At 60.6% G+C, this 19157-nt stretch overlaps 1 protein-coding gene across 24 annotated transcripts in view; it reads right to left on the reverse strand.

Moving 5' to 3' along the window:
- The window catches only part of CACNA1G (calcium voltage-gated channel subunit alpha1 G), a 62212-nt gene that overhangs the window by 26710 nt on the left and 16345 nt on the right, over positions 1-19157 (reverse strand). For 16 of the 24 annotated variants that reach the window (XM_086686969.1, XM_086686980.1, XM_086686972.1 and 13 more), the window contains 7 exons: positions 17979-18355; positions 5854-6005; positions 4990-5175; positions 4775-4889; positions 4525-4680; positions 1597-1665; positions 20-104 (listed from right to left, as the gene is read on the reverse strand). In XM_086686969.1, coding sequence (XP_086543095.1) covers positions 20-104; positions 1597-1665; positions 4525-4680; positions 4775-4889; positions 4990-5175; positions 5854-6005; positions 17979-18355 — 1140 coding nt within the window. The remainder of the gene's footprint in view (positions 1-19; positions 105-1596; positions 1666-4524; positions 4681-4774; positions 4890-4989; positions 5176-5853; positions 6006-17978; positions 18356-19157) is intronic. The other 8 variants (XM_086686973.1, XM_086686971.1, XM_086686990.1 and 5 more) reach the window with 1 other exon arrangement.

The following is a 19157-nucleotide window of genomic DNA, read 5'->3' on the forward strand; positions in this document are numbered from 1 at the left end:
CCCCAGGATAGATACTCACAGGCCAAGCGCTTCTTCCTGTCCCCGTCACCATCCAGGCTGGGTGAGAAGAAATCGGGCTCTGACTCGGACTTGGTGGCATCTCCCTAGGGTGGGGGTGGGGTGGGGGAGCAGCAGGCCATTAGAGACCTGGCCCGGCAGGGGCTAGTGGGCTGGACTGAGGCCTCCCTGTCTCCACAAGCATACACCACATATAGGCTATGGGAACCAGCAACCACGGCACGAGGCATGCACTGGCACAGGCCACACCATCCAGGCGTGGGGCCCAGAGCTCCCCAGGGCCCCCGACACCTCTGCCTCCCACCTGCCACACCTCAGAGAAGGCCACGGCTAACCCCATAGCCCACGACACAACCAGCCTGGCGGGGACTGGCTCCGGGAAGGGCTGAGGGGAGAGGGGAACAGCCGGGCAGGCGGGTGGGCGGGTGGCATAGGCCAAAGGGAGCTGGGGACCTGAGTGAAATGGTCACTAGAGCCTAAATTCCCAAGGCCACTTATGCCCTCTGCTTTCCTTCCATGGCTGCCCTCCCCTGAGCCGCAGACCTGAGGACCCCAGAAGGAAATTGAAAGACCCCAGACAGAGCAGCTCAGCCCAAGGAGGCCACTTCAGGCCCTCTGCTTCTTCCCCTCGTCTTTCCCAAGACCCCACCCCGTCCCCTGGCCCCATTTTTACCTCTGTCCCTGTCTCTGGGGTACTTTTTTCTTCCTTCTTAGCAGGTCAGTGGGTTCCCCAGTAATTACACACTTCTCCTTAAGAAGTTATTAAGAAATACTTGATTGCTACTTTTGATAAGGGCATAAATATTGCGTAATTGGCATCTCAGGGGATCATTTTCATTAACTCAGTTTACATCCCTAACGAGGCCTTTAATTATCGAGTGGGATCTCCAGGGGGCCGCTCGGGATGCACAGCACTGTGGGGTCCCGCGGGAACCCCGGCCTTGGCCCGAATTCCAGGGCCAGATCAGGAAACAGTGGAGCACGGGCTTGGTGTGGAGGCCAGAGTGGGGCAGGCCCCCAAATGCCTGCTGGACCTCCCAGGTGGCTAGGGGGCCAGAGACTCGGAAGTGGGTTTAAAAATCTGGGACCTTCTGGCAAGAGGCACCCCACCCTCACATCCTCCAAAGACTTGTCCTGAGCTGAGGCAGCTTGTGGGGGTCTCCAATAGGGGCTCAGGGCAAGGGGGAGGGGAGAGAGATGGGGAAGCACAGTCTGCGGCCACTATCCCGAGACTCAGACTCCTCGGGGACCTCAGTGTAGGCACCCACACGCGGTGGACCACACACGTGCACACAGAGATTCTAAGTCCCTTCCTTCTCCCGCCCCTCTACTGGTCCAGCGGGGGATGGGAACAGTGCCCTTGGCAGGGTGGTGGGGGCAGAGACAAGGAGGCCCCTCCTCTCCATGTCCTCAGGGGGAAGGGACTTAAAATCGAAGCAAACCTCACGACACCAATGACCACCACAGCTACCACAGTTGCACAGCAGCTGAGCGTGAACACGAGCACAGAGACACGGAGGTGGAGGGGGCACAGGGCACGGGGAGCGGGGGCATGCCGACTCATGATCGCGTACCTACCCCCTGGGAGTCGACAGGCAGCTGAATACAGCTTAACTGTCCACTCGCATCTTCCCGTTTGCTGATTTCCTACAGGGAGACGGGGAGGCAGGGGACGGGCGCTGGTCACAGGTGCTCGGGCTTTCAAACATCAGCAGTGTCAAAAGAGGACGAAGAAAAGGATGGCACAAACCCGACAGGGGTGGAAGGGGGACGAGACACTGGGGGTAGGGGAGGAGGAGAAAGGGGACAGACGGCCTTCCAGAATTCAACCACAGGCCCTCGGGCCCGAATGAATCTGAAGGGTGAGGGCAGAGGCCATGAAGGTGGGGGAAAAGGGCAGGCAAGGAGATCGAGCCCCCCAGTAATCCTAATAATGACAGCTACGATGCACAAGGGGCATGCCAGCCGCCCAGAAACTGCTTTAGTCACACCAGCTCGCCTCTCGCAAGGCGGGAAGGAAGTCACGCGTGTCACCATAAAGGAGGCAGCTGAGGTTTGGAGAAGCTAAGACAGCTGTCCCCAGGCACGCAGAGAGTCAGAGGTCTACCTGGGCCTTGCACCTGAGTCTCCAGCTCACCTTGTACTGGCCCCACACTGGCAGCGGGCTTGGGGATGGGCAGGGAGGCGGGGAAGGAGGAGGGCATGAGCCAGAGGCCGGGAGGAGGCTGCGGGCCGGGAGCTGCAGGGGGGTTCCCCACTCCCATACGCCCAGCCTGCATCCCCCAGAATCAGACCGGGTCCAGCTGCTCCCACTGGGATGGGATGTGACAAGTAACACTGGGATGACAGCTATGATGTTGTTTAATACCAATTAATGGCCTCACACAGGGCCTGCTGTCTGCTCATTTAATTAAGTGTGTGCATGACAAATACACAGGGATTCAGGATGCTGCCCCCTGCACGTCGGCAAATGGGCAGCCGAGCCAGCCCCGTCTCCCGGGCCTCCTCCCTCTGACCTCTTGGCAAGGTGGCCAGGCCAGCTGGGGCTACCCTGGAGCCCTCCTGCTGCTGACGACCAACAACTTCCTCTGCAGAGGGGGGGTTGCCTGTTTTGTAATAGAGTGGGCCATCACAACAGCAACAACCAGCCTCTCCTGCCAGAATGTGGGGCTTCCTCAGAGCCACATGTGCACCCCCCCCCCCCCCCTTAAAACTCTGTACAAGACAGGGCAGGTGCTTCTGGAGGTATCCAGGTCACCGGCCTGGCTTGACCGGCCCTCCCCTCCCCCACCTAGGTGTTGGCCCACGACACACAGGACAGTGGGCGGCTGGTCCAGCCCCTCCCACGGGCACTTCAGGGCCAGGCCGCCGCCCACCCCCATGGAGGGGGGTTGATCTGGAAATCCTTCCTCCATCCCAGCCCCGACCTGAAGCATCAAGCTCTGAGACCCTTGCCACTGGGCACCTGTGCCCTGCAGGTTGAGGCGGCCGTGGCCCCAGGCCCTAGCTGACCTGTTGGGCTGGGGCAGCCACAGGCCCCCCGGCAAGGCCAGAGTGACCTGTCTTCCTTCCCAACAGCAGACATCGCCGCTGCCTAGCAACCAGGCCGGCTCAGCAGCATTCAATTTAACAAGGTGTTTGCTGAAAGGGCCGGCGGTGGGGAGGGGGCTGTCTGCACCGGACACCTCCAGGGCTGCTGAGACGACCGAACGGCCAGCTGAGGGGAGGGGAATAGGTTCGGGGTGTTTTCCATATCCCCTCAAGGAGTTCCTCGGGGATTTTTCTGAGGACATCTTAGCCGCCAGGGGCAGTGGTTTGCAAGGGGTGGCGGGACCCCCGTCCCCGCTCAGCAGTTCTTCCCACCGGCTAAGAGCGGTGGGTGTCCATGGAGACCCTGGCTCTTACGGGAGCATGGTGTCACCCCTGAACTTTTCAGGCCCCGGGTAACCCCCAATGAAGTGCCTCGTCCCTCGGCACAAGAGGCCCGGCCATCACCAGAGGCAGGGCCGGCCTCCCCCACCAGCTGCCCTCACTGCCACCCAGTGGGAGGAAATGCGATAATGGATAAGTACAGAATGTGCACGGCCGGCAGGCAGCCGGAGAGGGCCGGTGTGGGACAGAGGCACCCGCACCCCACCAGCCCAGCCGGCCTACGGGGAACGGCCCTCCCTCGCGAAGGCTGGGAAAGAGTCGGAAAATAGATTTTTGTTTTTCCACCGTGTGCCGAGTATTTATAGACCAGGCCGCAGCGGGAGTTTCCATCCGGGTCACCCGGAGAGAACTGGACCAAGAGCTTCTCTGCGCCCAACCTGGAGCATTTCTAGGTTGGGTCAACCTGCCTGTGAAAGACGCCTGGACTGGAGGCTGGGCTGGGCCCGGAGCTCGGGGGACGGGCGGGGGGGAGCTGAGGGACAGGAACGACGTACGGCCCTCCAGGCAGGTGCTGAGCCCTGGCACAGCCAGGGCAGGATCGATGCAAATCAATATGAATGGATGACGCTGCCTGTGACGGAGGTGATGGAGCCTGGGCTGGAAATAGGACGCTCGTCTCTGCCACGCCTGCAGCTAATTGGGCTCATTTCTCACCCTGGGCAGCTTAGCCCTGCCTGGGCCCTGGTGGCATCTTCATCAGTTTAGCCAGAGCTTGGATGATTTGCACACAAGCTGCCCCCACCCCTCGGCTCAGAGGGGTCCCCTCTGGATGTCCCCGAGAGCACCCGTACTCGGGATCCAGCTGGCACCGTGTGCCAGCACTTATCCAGCTCCCCGGGGAAGAATCTGGCTGACCTTGATGCGGAAGCCCACTCAGGAGCTAGTGGACCCAGGGATCCCCCACAACCACCCTGTCTCCCCGGTGCTGAGGGGTTGCCCGAGACCCGGGACCTTCCACCCCAAGTCCCCCAGCCTGGCCCGATGGGCACTTTCTGTGAGACCTCCCCGGCCACCATGGCTCAAGCCAGGCAGCCGACTCCTCCCGGAACTGGACTGCTGTGGGCCGGGGGTTACCTCCGCCTGGAAGCCCTCCACCAGAATGGCGACGAGCAGATTAAAGAGCACGTAGTTGCCGAAGGTCATGAGGGCAATGAAATAAAGAGCAGCCCAGGACGACGTGGAGGCCATTCCATTGTAGAGTACCTTGTTCCAGTCCTCCTGGGTCAGGATCTGTGGGCAGAGGCTGGGGGTCAGGGCCTTCACCGGGGGTGCCCCGCCTCCCCCCCCCCCCCCCCCGTCCACCCCTGCCTGGTTACCCTGGCACCTGAAAGACGGTGACGATGGCCCAGAGCAGGGAGTCAAAATTCTTCCGGTCCGGCAGCGTGTCCCCGTCCCGCTCAGATGCAAATTTGCAGCCGAAGAGATGCATGCCCAGGATGCTGAAGACACAGGAGCCGGGAGATGGGGGGCAGGGGCGGGGGCACCCCCTGCCCCTCAGGCCCTCCTCCCAGCCGGCGCGGAGGCCGCCCCTGCCCTCACCTGAAGATGAAGATGAAGAGCATGAGCAGCATGCAGAAGGTGGCCACGTTGTCCATGGTCTTCATGAGCACCACCAGCTGTCGCTGCAGCGCCGGCAGGAAGCGCACCAGCTTCAGCACCCGCATCAGGCGGAAGGTCCGCAGCACCGACAGGCCACCCCCCTGCTGGCCCACGATCTCCCACACGCTGCAAGGAGGGCGGGGAGCCTGAGCCCCTGCGGGCTCGCCCTCCCTCCACCCCTCCCTCTGAGAGGGCCTGGAAAAGCCGGCCCAGCGCCAGGGCGCGGGGCACAGGCGGGAGCCTCCGAAACGGGTGTAGGTGAGGGCTCCGGCCCTCTCCACGCCCTCCTCTCTCCAGGCCGGAGATCACCTCCTGGCAGCGGACAGCCCTCTCCCACATTCCGGCCCATGCAACAGCGTCAAGTTAGGGAATATTTGCTTTGTTCCCTTCTAATGAAATCTAAAGCTGGTTCCAAAAAGCAATAAGGCAGTTCTGGCCCCAGGCCTAGGGGGACGGAGCACTTTCCCAGGGTCTGGGAAACCCTAAAGCAAGTCGAGGGTGTCTGAGATGGTTTCCAAGCACTTTGCTGGCCGGGCTTCACACCCCCTTCAGCTCCTCTGCAAAGCCAGCTGCCCAGTCCTCATTCGCCCCGGGGCCCACATGGGCTCAAGGGCAAGAAGCAGAAGTGGGGAGAGGAGACTGCACAGCGGGTCACCCCCCCACTGGGGAAGCGGCAGGGCCTGCGTGGGTCAGTGGGGCCTGACTCCAGACCCCTCCACCCCAGAGGAACAGGCTGCTTGGCTTCTCGTCCAAGCCACCCCACGGGCATTCCTCAGGCGACAGGCAGTGGAGGGGCCGCCATACCTGATGACGACGATGACGCCATCGAAGATGTTGTAGGGGTTCTTGATGTAGCCAAAGGGACCGTACACGAGCAGCTTCAGCAGCATCTCCAGGGCAAAGAGGCTGGTGAAGACGATGTTGCTGATTTCCAGGGCGTTGGTGAGCTCCTCGGGCTGGAGGGCAGGGTGGGGTATGAAGCAGCCGAGGCTCACCCCTGAGCCCCTCACCCCTGCTGTCCCTAGTGGAGGCCACCGGCAGAGAAGCAGCAGGAATAGCAAGGTGGGGGGTAGGCGGGGCGGGGGGCGGGCAGTGGTGATGCTGGATGGACTCTCCAGAGGAGGGCTCACCCCCAAACAGCCCATGAGGAAATGCACTCGGGGGCAGCTGCCATGCCAAATCTCAGCCCCGGGTCTCAGAGCCTGGGACCGTAGGCTCGTGGGAAGCCTGTATAATAGGTTCTGCCCACTGCCTGCGAGGAGGTCCGAGACCCTTCTTGTCCTGTGCTGCCCGGTCAGCTCAGCAGGCCGTGGCCAGTGGCGCAGCAAGGCTGGCCAATGTCACAGGGCGACCGCCAAGGCCTCACACGCATACCCAGACACACAGCCACACGCAAAGTCACACGTGCTCTACAATTACTCTGTGGATTTGGCAGCCTTCTCCCGGACAACTGTTGGCTAACGTTGCTTTCTTCCAGACACAGGCACACACGGCACACCCCCGCACACCGTGCACACAAACACACGAACGAGCGCACGCGCGCGCGCACGTACGCCCGCAGGCACACGCAAACGTGCTGGTGGGCAGAAAGGAGGTGACCGAGCAGGTTGTCGCAGACGAGGAGGACCTGGGGCTGCCCCCTGAGACTGCGATGCCTGGGTTCATTGCCAGCCCATCCTGTCCACTCGCTGTGTGACCTTCAGCAAGATTCTCAACCTCTCTGGCCAAATGTAAAACACTGGCGGTAATCACTTTTATGCTTCCAGCCAGGGTCCGGGATTGGGATCGAGGACCCATCCTAGAGAGGTCGTCAGAAATAATGAAAAACGTCTGCCACTCCAGCTCACTCGTCGCCTCCCTCCCTCCCTTCCGTCAAAATTAAACATCTACTGTATGCCTAGCAAGACATTAGGTATGAAAAGGAGCCGCAAAAACATGCCGACTATTCTCCCTGCCTCCCGGGAGCCCAGAGTCTCACTGGAAACAGGTCGTACACAAAACAGCTGAGTAACCACAAGAGGCCTTAGATACTTAGATGCCAAAATAAATTATCCCGACGGTAAATCCAAGAGTCCAGGGGAGAGACGGTGAGGGAGGAACTAAGGCTGGGAAAGCCTTAGTCAGGAAGCAGCATTTGCAATGAGCTCTGAAGGGTAAGGTCTCTCCAGGGAAAGGGGCGCGGAAGGCGTCACAGGGCGAAGCACGAGGAATGAACCATGTTTGGGGAGAAAGAGAGCGGCAGGGCTGAGCTGAGGGCTGGAGATGCAGGGTGAGGTATGATTGGCTCAGCGGAGCTCAATGCCTACCTAATGGGGTGTCTTGATCGCCCCAAAGCCTTCGTTTCAAAACAGCTCAAGAAGTTTCAGTTAAAATAAACAACCAGATGAAGCCCTCAGTCCATCAGACACCTCCCCCTGTTTACCCAGCTGCCTCCTCTGGCTGGCTGCCCAGGTAGGTCACCCAAGCACGGAAGCAGGCCTGGGCACCCACCAAATGTATCCTGACGGCCTGACTTTGTGTGGCCAGCCTGGGTAGGGGGTGGGGAGACCTGGAAGGAAGGGCCTTCTGGCTGGCAGGTGAGGGGTGTTTGGGGCTCAACAGCTACTCAGGAGGAGAGAAGCTCTCGGCCTGTGCACGGATTCTTTCCGAAGGCAGGCCTGGGGGGCAGGGCCAGGGTCAGCAGGCAGGGCCGAGAGCCAGCCGTCCAGAGAGTGGGTGGCTGGTACAGGGCCGGTGTGGCAAGGAGCCCATTGGTCCAGTAGATCCCGAGCAAGTCCTTGCTCCCCAGACGGAAAATGGGGGCAGGAAAGGACACTGCCACCTGATCTAGTGAATGGGGTCACAGACAGACAAGATCTTGGGCCCCTCTAGCATTAGCATAGTGCAGGTGGCGGAGAAGGGGTCATCGTCAGGACAGGTAAACCTCGGGGCTCAGATCCCTCCTGACTAAGTGGATCCCCTCTTGGCATCCCAAGTCCAGTCTGCCAGGGACCAGGCTCAGTGAGCCTGCCTCCCTGTCACTCTGCCACCTGCCCAGCTGTCCAGCTGGATTGCATAAGGTGATGGGCACAGGTGCAATGCCTTGAGGGTCCCCAGGCTCACCCTGCATCTCACCTCATGCTATCCACATAACTGCCCTGGTACCCTCACTTCAGATAAGAGCCGAAAGGTCAAGAGATGGTGAATGATGGGTTCAAAGTCACGGGGCAGGGAGAACCAGGGAGTGGGACCCAATCCCATTTCATTCGGACTCTGATAACACGACGCAGCAGTCAGGGGCCAAACCCACCCCAGATGACAGCCAGGCGCCCGTGAATCCAGACACACTGAATTCATAACACGCCTTCCAAAGTCTACAAAACCATATTTCGCATGAACTTAATGTATGAATAAAGAACACGCTGATTCGAAGGCACAGCTGAGGTACAGCTTACAATGGGTGAATTTTATGGCATATACACGATACCTCAAAAAACGCTGCCAAAAATAAAAATTAATAAACCTTTTTTTAAAAAAAAGTGGCTGAAAGCACAGTAGCTTTCAGCCTCTTGCGTCGACTCCATTAGTGAATCTTAAAAGTACGACCAGCACGGGGCATGTGGAGGGGGGTATTTCCAGAATTCCCTGATGTCATTCAAGGTGGGGCGCAACGTCTGTACCCGACGGCTCATGGCTCGTGGACACCTGCACACCGGCCGAGAGCCTCACTGGAAAGGTGGTACAGGGCTCCCCTGAGGTCCTGGTTGAGGGGGGCAGGCAGCAAAGGCTGGACCCCCCCCCCCCCCACGCCTCCAGGCAGCTGAGACAGGAACAGCAGGTGAAAAGGAAAAGCGGGCACTGTCCCTCAGCCTGCCCTCTCTCTCCTGGGCAGTCTCACGGCACACACCTCCGGGCAATGCCTATTTGCTCCCAAGGCCCCGGAATCCCCCCGTGATCCATGGGAAAAGGCACTCCTCCCCAGACAGGTCAGCCCAAGTTACTAAATCGGAGGCTGGGAACGTTCTGCAAACATAGGCAGGACGCAGGACGAGGATACAGAGACACAATCTTAGCAACACGGTGGCCCCAGGGACCAGAGCCGTGATCACAGCCACTGCAGCTGCAAAGGGGTGGGGAGGGAGCCAACTTCTGCCAGTATCTCCCCGGGGCAGCGCACTGGCTACCCCGTCCCTCCCAGGGTTTCATTTCCTCCCTGCCTCCTTAGATAGCCGGGGAAACTGAGGCTCCAAGAGGTGTGGTGACTTGGTGGAGGTCACACCGCTGGCTCAGGAAGCCCCCCCCCCCACCAGGTGGGCACCAGCCCCCCTCCCGACTCTCTCCTGCTGCCAGGAAGTCCTTTCTCAGGTCTCAATCCTCCCTCAAGACGTCAAGGTCCAGCGGGGGGGGGGGGGGGGGGGGGGGGACTGCAGTGAGTTGAGGCCACTCCCACACAGGGGCCCCGGGCTCTTCTTTGGGAAGATGCTAACTGCAAACGCCCCACCTCCTAACACTTCCCCTCCCCTCAGCCTGTCCCCTTGGAGCAAGTATAGCCCCCCCCCCCCCCGCCCACAAGCTCCCCGATACTTCTTGGCACCAGGACTCCCCTGAAAGCACCAGGACTCACCTCCATCAGCCAACCCTCAACGGGCCCACAGCGTGCAGAACACTGGTGATCAAAACATGGGGTGGAACCAGAGTGTGGGAGGCCGGCCAACCCTGAGACTTTCTGCCTGTGTGACCTTGGGCAGGTCCCTTAGCCCCTCTGATCCCCAGTGGCCTTCGCCGTTAAACAGGGTAGCGTCACCTCATGGCAGAACTGCTCTGCAGAACAGAGGCGCTAAAGACCGTGAAAACACCCGGCCCAGAGCCACGCTCAGGCGGCCCCGCGGGCACTGACGGTGGACGCGGGCCTCACACACGGCAGGACGAAATGCCTGCAAGGCCGCACGAAGCCCCACACTGGGGACAAACACCAGGAGCACCCCGGGAGCTCAAACCCAGCTGAGGCCGGGGAGGAAGGGGCGGAAGGAGAACCCCGTGGAGGGCACCCCCAGCTGAGGGCGGCATGAGCAAAGATGCAGAGGAAGGAATGCATGGGGACAGGGACAGAGAATCAAGTGCTTCTCTGGGGTCAGAGCGGGGGAGGGGTCCGTGGAGGACACGGCTGCAAGGCTGGCAGGGCCCAGGCAGGATGGCCTTGAACTCTGTCCCACCACTGGGGCTGGACTCGCTTCTGCCTGCGATGCTGCCACTGGGGCTTCTGGGGGGAGGAAAGAGATGTGCAGAGCGGTGTATTAAGAAGATTAATCTGGCTGCGGTGGTGGCAGCATGCTGACGGCTTGGAGAGACGGAGAGACAGAGACCAATTAGGGGGATGCTGCAGAGGCCCAGGCAGGAGGCCCAGGAGCAGCTCCGGCATACCGGGACGGCGAGAGGAGTGGGCGAGCCGGGAGACAGCTGGGCAGAGGCTCGTAGGAGTCACCCCAGCCCTGCCCCAGCGCCACCCCACCCCCATCTCCTCCGCTCCCAACAGCTCCACTGACCTGAAATCTCTGCTCCTTGATTCACTTCACCTCTGCTTTTGACAGTCCTGCCCGCTGCATCCCCTCCCCCGACCCAAGATGGGGGAATCCAGGCAGGCCACAGCGATGGGGCAAGGGTCACTGGCACCTCTTGCCTCCTCCTCCTCCAAGGAGGGGTGTGGGAAGTCAGGAGCCACCTGGATGGCAGGTGGTTTCGAGCAAAGCCCACGGGCTTCACCATATCGATCACCACCTTGCTCTTCTCAGACCTCCGGGAGCTCTCCAGCTTGGAACTTTGCCTCTCTGGGCCAATCCCCTTGAGGCCCCTCACGCCCACTGGGCCCACTGCTGGGTGTCACTGTGCCCCAGAACCCCCTATCCAGGGGTGGCTCCAGCCCCTCCCCACAATCTCCTACCAGCACCCGGAAGTCACCTCCAGGAAACACACCAGCAAAGCGGGCACACGGCACTCACAGTGTGCTCCCAGCTGGGACACAGCCAAGCCAAAGCCCCTGAGACTCCAGATTCTGGAGCTGGGGCCCCTGCCCCTCACCTGCCAGGACACCCTCGCAGCCTGGAGCCCGGGCGGACCATTTCAAGGCTGCCTTCCTGCCGCAGACCTCAGAGCGCCCCTGCTGGGCCGGCCCCAGCCCAGGTAAGACCCCACCCCCTCCGCTTCTGCTGCAGCCGGCCATCGAATTGTTGAGCGGTGCTGTCACGAGCCTGTGCTGACTGGACAGGGCAATGCCAGCTGGGGGCCTCACGGCAGCTCTGTCCCTTCCCTCACCCTCCTCTGCTGCTGGGGCTCCGTCTCTCCCCACCTAGAGCTGTTCTAAACCTTCTCCCTCTCCTCGCCCTGCCTCGTCCCCACTCCCAGCCTGGCCTCCCCCCCCCACCCCCGCTCCGCTCCCCTCCCCACAAACAGCTCTGTGACGCACAGCCAACTCTTCTCTCCTCCCCTCCTCCACCTGCACCTGCACCTCCCTCCACACACACCCCACGTCCCCAGGGCCCTGTTCACGTATCCCCTGTTCCCTCACTCCCCCAGTCTCCTTTCTTGGGCTCAGAGCAGAAACCCCCATGTGAGTGCAGGCCTAGCCCCCCCAAACCCCAGCTCTGTCTAGACTCTCTTCCAAGTCCCTCTCTCAGGGGATGCCAGGACAGCACCAGAGCCTGCTGTCGGCCCCACCTGCCAGCACCCGTGCCCCCTCCTGCCCTCCTAGGGCTCCTCTCCCGTCTCCTTTCTCTGCTCAGAGTTCAGTCAGAACCCACTCCCTCCTCTTGCCCCCCAGCTCCCGACTCCCACCGCCGCAGCCCCCTCCCACCCGGCTGTCACTGGGGTGTGGACGACACTAAACAATCTCCCTCCAAGCCCTTGGCTCCTCACCCAGAGAGCCAACCTGCCTGATAGCGTTCCCGGGATGGCCGGCCTCCAGCTCAAATGCAGCGCTCCAAAACAAACCCTCCCACCCCCTCCATCAAACCTGCCCCTTCCCGGACGGCCAGCTCCATCACCCTCCAGAATTCTGTCTTGGCTCCTGGGAGTTATCTAGGATTCCTGTGGGCCCTCATCCCTCCAGCAGCAGGTGCCGGCCCCCGCCCCCTTGTCCTTTCCACCACCACCATACTTGGGGCCCTCGCTGCCTCTGGTCTGAAGGACAGAAATAGCCTCTGGGCCTCTCCCTCGACCCAGCCCGCACCCACTGGAATCTCTGGCTTCCTTCAACACAGCTGGGCTCACATCACTCCTGCTCAGACACCTCGGTGCGGGTGGGGGTGGGGGTGGGAGGCAACATGACTGTCCTCCGAGCGTCCCACACCACCCTGTGCTCCTCCAGGCTAGGTTGCCGGATTTCCCCTTAATCCTTCCATCGAGGCCTCTCTGCACCAATCCCGCCTAGCTTTCAAGGACCCCTCTCAACAGCCACCTCCTTTGTGAAGCCCTTCCAAGCCCCCAGCTGGGTGTGAGCATCTCTCCTCTGTCCCCAGAAGCCTCCCTTACGACATTTGGCATAATCGTCCATGAAGCAGAACTTTTCGGCTAGAACCTACATTTCTCCAGTGCTTCTGGTGCTTCTGGCTCTGTCCCCCGCCCCCTGCCATTCTGCCATCCTATGCTGGCATGCTGTGCACAGGAGGAGGTGTTTGCTGAGCTGCAGGAGCCTATAGGACCAGAGGACTCCTGAAGGAATGTGAGCACCCCGTTAGCCAGCCATCTCCAAAACAGCACCCATTCCCCACCCCCCACATCTGGAGAGACTTTGGAAATCTGGGGCCAGGACGGCTCTAAAAGGATCATCCCGGGGCGCCTGGGTGGCGCAGTCGGTTAAGCGTCCGACTTCAGCCAGGTCACGATCTCGCGGTCCGTGAGTTCGAGCCCCGCGTCAGGCTCTGGGCTGATGGCTCAGAGCCTGGAGCCTGTTTCTGATTCTGTGTCTCCCTCTCTCTCTGCCCCTCCCCCGTTCATGCTCTGTCTCTCTCTGTCCCAAAAATAAAAAAAATAAACGTTGAAAAATAAAAGGATCATCCCTCCCCCCCCGCCCCGCCCCCCAGTTCTGCTTGGCTCAGCCTCAGCTCCTGAGACAGGGCTCCTCTGTCTGGAGGCCAAGAACTGCTAGAAGGCCCAAGGGATAGACTTGGGGTGGGAGGTGTCCATAAACCCTTGTCCTTGAAGGCCACATGTGGGGTGTCCCTGCACGTGTGTATTTTCTGGGGAGAGAGTCCCCAGTTTTCAGCAGAATCCCAAAGGAGTCTGTGAATCCCTTCAAAGTTAAGACCTGCCACATCTGGATTTCCACCCCACCCCCCACCCCACTCCACCCCCAACTTCCCTTGTCTTGAACAGCTGACCTCACTCACTTATAAATAGAAACCCTCCCTGGACATGTATCTAGAGTGACAGGATGGGTCCAGAGTCTGAGCAACGAACAGGATCGTCACCTGCCCTGTCCTCTGCTGGCCCGAAAGGCAGTCTACTCCGGACCCTGCCTCTCTCTCCCGTTGGCAGCCCAGAGACCCACTGGGCCACATGCCCCTCCCCCACCTCTCTCTGTTGTCCCTCCTCTAGAATGTGAAGTTAACCTCTGCCCTCAGCATCCCGGAGCTAGGAAAGGGGTGATTAGGAAGCTCCTATGTCCCCAAGACCCCCTCCCCGCACCACCCCCACTCCTCCTGGAGCAGCTTGGACCCAGGGCAGACGCCGGCAGAGACAGACTCTCTTCTGAGCTCCAGCAGCCTGCTAGGTACGCCCCAGGATGGCCCACGGATGCCTTGTACGCAACGTCCTGCAGCCCCAATCTGCTCAAGGCCCAGTGCTCCCACCCTAAGCAGAAACCTGGGTCTTGTCCTTGCTGTGTCCTCCCCCCAAATCTCCAATTGGTGTCGAGTCCTGCAGATTCAGCCACCTTCCAGCTGTCCCCGGCCCTCTTCCCTCCACTTCCAAGGACAGAGATGTATGAACCGTTTGGACCACTGCAGTAGCCCTCTCCTTGGCCGCCCTGCTTCCTGTCTCCCCTCCTTGGCTCCACAGAATGTCTACTGATAGAGCACAAACCTGCTTGTATCACTGACCCGCTTAAAACATTTCTGGGGAACCTATCACCTTCAAGAAAAAACTCCTTCCTATCCCTCTCAGGACCTGGCCCTGAATTTTTTTCCAAATTGGTCTCTTGTCACTTGTCCATCCCGGCCCCCAGCCTGTGCCCCACTCATTCTGAACTTCTCACAAATCTCTCAGTTTTGGTGTTTGGTGCCTCTGACCCCTCCCCCCTACACCCCTGTGCCCTACACCCCCCCCCCCCTTTTGCTGGCTACACCTCGCTCTTCCTGCAGACTCTGCTCCCAGATCACATCCTGCGCGGGGCTCTCCCTGAATCCCTTCCCTGGTCTGGATCCCAGACTACTCCGCACGTCTGTCTCTGAGCACATACTGCATCAAGTAAATATGACTGTTCGCTTGCCGATGACCTCTCTGAGAGGAAGAACGCAGTGTCCTAGGCCCAGCGTGTGTACGTCTCTTCCTGACCCCACAATCAGTGACATCATGCTGCTAGCTTGACATGGGTCATGGTGACAGCATTTACACCATGGTAATTGGTCAACACTATAAACACCACAAATCAAGATGTTTTTCTCTAACTCTGATGCACAGGAAATGTGTGTGGGAGGGAGGAAGGAAGGAAGGAAGGAAGGAAGGAAGGAAGGAAGGAAGGGATGGATGAGAGAAGGATGGCTGGATGGATGGAAGGAGATGGGGAGGGATGGAAGGGGGGATGGAGGGATGGGTGAAGGATGGATGGATGGCTGGATGGAAGGAGAGGGGGAGGGATGGAAGGAGAGAGGGCGGGATGGATAATTCACAATAAATTCCTTGCTCCATATTCTGCTGTCTCATGGATGGGGCACACGCATGCTTGTCCTCCATCAGGTGACACTTCTGTCCTCAAGTCACATTCTTGCTCCCTTCTCAGTGTCCCGTGTCCTTGTCCTCCTCACCAGTCCCTCTGGGAGAAACAGTCCTGCGGGTCTCACCAGCCAGTGGGTGAAGGGCTGGGGGAAGCAGGAGGCCATGGACAGCGTGGGGCCTACCTTGGGTTGGGTATGACAAAATGGGGGCTTCCTCTGTTGGTAGAGAGGGGCAGGAGGGCGTCACCATCCCTGGCAGGAACACCAAGTGGGGGGTAACGTAGGGTGACAGTAAGAGAGGACAGGCCTGGGGAGGGCAGCAGCCATGGGCGGGGAAGAGGGCTGGGCCCCTCGCTGGGGATCCCCAATACCGGGATCCTCTCCTGACCAATACCAGGGTCCATGGACATGGTCGCCTCGTTCAGGGTGCTTCAGGGAGACCACAAGTCACTGTGGCTCCTCTCCTCTGTTGCCACATCCCCTCAGGTGCCCCCCCAACTTTGTTCCTCACCTGGTTCCCCTCTCCCTGTCTGGGAGGCTCCATTTGAGCCTGTGTCCCGAGCCCTGCAACCCCTCTCCGCATCTCTGTCTCTGTCACCCCGATGTCTCTGTGCCTCCATCTGTCTGTCTCGTCCCCAAGTGTCCATCGCCCCCTCCGTAGCTCTGTCCCTCTTGTCCTTGCGTCTCCGTCCTCCCGTCTTCGTGCCTGCCTCTCTCCCCCCAGGTCTTCATCTTGCTCTCTGGGACCCCCTCTCCCGGTCTCCATCTCCCTCTGAGTCTCTGTCTCTCTGCCCCCGCATCTCCTCACCCCCCTCCCGGCCCCCCTCCGCCTGCTCAGGCTCCGAGGCGCAGATGGCGGGACGTTCACGCCGCAGTGCCTGCAAGCACAGGGCCGTGGCTGCTTCTGGGACTTCTTCCCCGGCCCCTGAGGCTGCAGAGAGCAGTCAGTCATCTGCCCGGCCTGCTGGGGACTCCCACTCACCCCTGTGGGGCCCGCGCAGCTACCAGGTACTGAGACAGACCCCTCCCGGGAGCAGACGCTGCGCCACCACCAGGGGGGACCCCCTGCCACTGAGGGCTTGGTGGGGGGTGCCCCCTGCTTTCCTCAGGGACTTGGGCAAGGAGATGCTGCAGGCACCCCTGACAGATGGCTTTTATTTCCCCCCCCCAAGGGGGTGTCCTTCTTGACGTCTAACCGAAAGGCTTCCTGCTGCCGTTTCATCGGCCCTCGGTCTCCGTGACTCAGCTTCTCCCCAGCGCGGTCAAAGCCTCCGCCAGCAGCGTCCGCTAGGGCACGTGGAGGGATGCAGCGCCCCCCAGGGAGAGGGACACCTGACCACGGCTAGAACTGGGGGGAGGGAGGGGAGGCTGAGGTCCAGGCTCACGGAGCCGGGGTAACGGGAGGTCAGGGGCTGCCCTCACCAGCCTGGCAGAGTGGAGCACCTCTCCCCAGGGGGCCGGCTGAGCGGGCGTGTGCACACACACCATGCCCCGTGCGCCCAGACACAACACGCCTACCGCGGTGCCGTACTCCCCACCTGCTGGAGCCGCAGCCGGCGTCCTGCCCCCTCCCCGCACCTCACCTCCAAAAAGAGGGAATCCGGCATAGCCACCTGGGGGGAGGCGGAGCCCTGAGGCAGGAGGAAGGGGTGCCAACATGGTGTGACGGTGATGGAGGCGGGGCTGGGGCCGGCGTGCCCCTGGCTGGACAGGGCAGCTGGGTTAGGCGCTGAGCGTGCATCACGTGAAAGGCACGGAGGTCGGCAGGGTTGGGGAGGGGGCTCTGATCCCCCTGAAAAGTGACCGTCTCATATCAGCTCCAGCCCTGGCTTGGACCCAGACCCTCCGTCCCCCTCCGCCATGAGCACCACCTGGCCCGTGTCGCCAGTGCCTGCCCCACCCCCACCCCCTCTTCACACCCCTTCAGTTCTGTATCAGGAAAGGTCAAGTTCTGGCGGCCCAGTCCCCTGCCCGAGCCTCCGGGAGGCAGGAACACCCAGGAAAGAGCACAGAAGGGCCTGGAGGAACACCTGCCTCCCTCCTTTCCCGAGAATCAGCCAAGGGGGGTGACCCGGAAGGCCAAACCGGGACTAAGGGCCACCTTCTGGAAGGAGCCCTGTTGGGAAGCCCGGCCCCAGTCAGCGCGGGGGGTCGAGGGCAGGGGTGGGGGTCCCCCAGATCACCCTTCGCATACTTGCACAGCCCTGGGAGTGAGAACAGCCACCTCCCGTTCGGCCCAGATCCCATCTGCTCGCAGCCATCGGCCCCACGACACAAGCCTGCTCCCTCTTCCACATGACAGCCCTTCAAATATTTGAAGACAGCTCACCTGTCCCCGCTGAGCCTCCTCTTCTCCTGACTAAACATCCCAGTTCTTAGAACGATTCCTCAAACGCGATGGTTTCAAGTCTCCAGCATGCTGGGCATTCTCATCCACCCAGCCGCCCCACTCACAGCAAGGCTCCCGGAATGGAGGCCGGAAGCAGATGGCCTCCCTCCCTACCGGCCGGGCCTCAGCTCCACCAAGGCGCCGCCACCGACCCTCTCCTCCTCGCCCCTACCTGCTGCCAGTCGGTCACACTCCCAGTTACTGAGTCAGGTGGATGCTGGGGGGGACCCAGCACTGGGCTGGGGGATCCCCCAACACCTTCTCTCCCCTCTGTGTCTTCTCCAAAGACCCAAATCTCTTCCAACGACTTGTCCCTCCAGAGAGGCCTTACCCACACCTGAGGCTCCTCACTCACTCACATCCCTCAAAGCCCACCTCCTCTGGGAAGCCTTCCCAGATAGAACAGGCTCAGCTCAGACCCTGCCCCTGCCCTGGGGCCACCTCCAAACACACAGACTGCGTGGCATTCATCGGTTTTCACCGTCCAAAGTCCCCACACATTGGTGCACCTCCTTCCTGTCCTCCTCCCCGCCATCAGGCTAGCAGCATGGAGAGGAAATGGGACCCGGGGGCGGGAGGGGAGGAAGGCAGAGGGTCTCCAGGTCCAGGGCCCATGCCCTTGCACATGCCCCTACCTGTTCATGGTACTCGATGCCCATGCTGAGGGTGTTGACCAGGATAGCAATCATTATTCCCCGACCAAAGTACTTGCTGTCCACGATCTTCCGGAAAGTGTCACAGATCAGCCTCCAGAAGGCCAGCACAGAGTTGGGCTCTGCGTCCAGCCCTAGACTCTGTCGGTGCCGGCTGTGAGGGTCCCGGAGATCACCGTGCTGGGCGTCTTGTGTGAGCTCATAAACTGCCTCGCTGTCTGAGTCAGGCATCTCGTGGCCGGCGAGCTCCACCTGCCCTGCCCCCACCCGGGCACAGTAGGGGCAGCTGTCTGGGCCACAGGCTCCACTGTCCGCCTTCAAGCAAGGGCTGGAGATCTTGCAAGAGCTTTGGCAGGCGCCTGGGACAACAGGAGGGTAGAGGTTAGAGGCTGCTGGGTTTCCTACGTGGGGCGGCCCTTCCCTCACAGCACATATAAAATGAGTTAGGTGGGGCGCCTGGGTGGCTCAGTCGGTTAAGCGTCCGACTTCGGCTCAGGTCATGATCTCACGGTCCGTGAGTTCGAGCCCCGCATCGGGCCCTGTGCTGACAGCTCGGAGCCTGGAGCTTGCTTCAGATTCTGTGTCTCCCTCTCTCTCTCTGCCCCTCCCCTGCTCATGCTCTGTCTCTCGATGTCTCAAAAATAAATAAAAACATTAAAATAAAATAAAATAAAATGAGTTAGGAAGTTAGGGGTTCTTTCAATGGTGGGGGTTCTAGGCACTTCATGGGCCAAGAGTACTTAGTGCCGGCAGTGTGGACAGTCCTGAGCAACAGAATGCCCCCAAATACCGATAGCATTCTACTGACAGTCATTGTTGGGTGTCCTGGGCTTTGGCAGGTGGCCTTGATGTCCTCTGAGGTCCTGGGCAGCTCTCCTGTCCTGGGAGCCTTTAGCAAGGAGCCTAAACCATCTCTCCTTCCCGTGAAAGCCAGCCCTGCACCAGCACTGCTCTGAGTAGCATTTTCCAAGGGATTCTTATGACACACACCCGCAGATGTGTGCTCTCGTACACACACACACACACACACACACCGGACACACACACGCACGTGCACTGGCCATTTGCATACACACATGTACTGTGTGCGTATACGTACTGTTTGGGAACCACACACACCTGCACAGCCGACCACGAGCATGCACAGATACATGCACGTGA

The sequence above is a fragment of the Puma concolor genome, chromosome E1 (genome assembly GCF_028749965.1).
Source record: "Puma concolor isolate L17-30 chromosome E1, mPumCon1.1.hap2, whole genome shotgun sequence".
In the NCBI taxonomy this organism is placed as follows: Eukaryota; Metazoa; Chordata; class Mammalia; order Carnivora; family Felidae; genus Puma; species Puma concolor.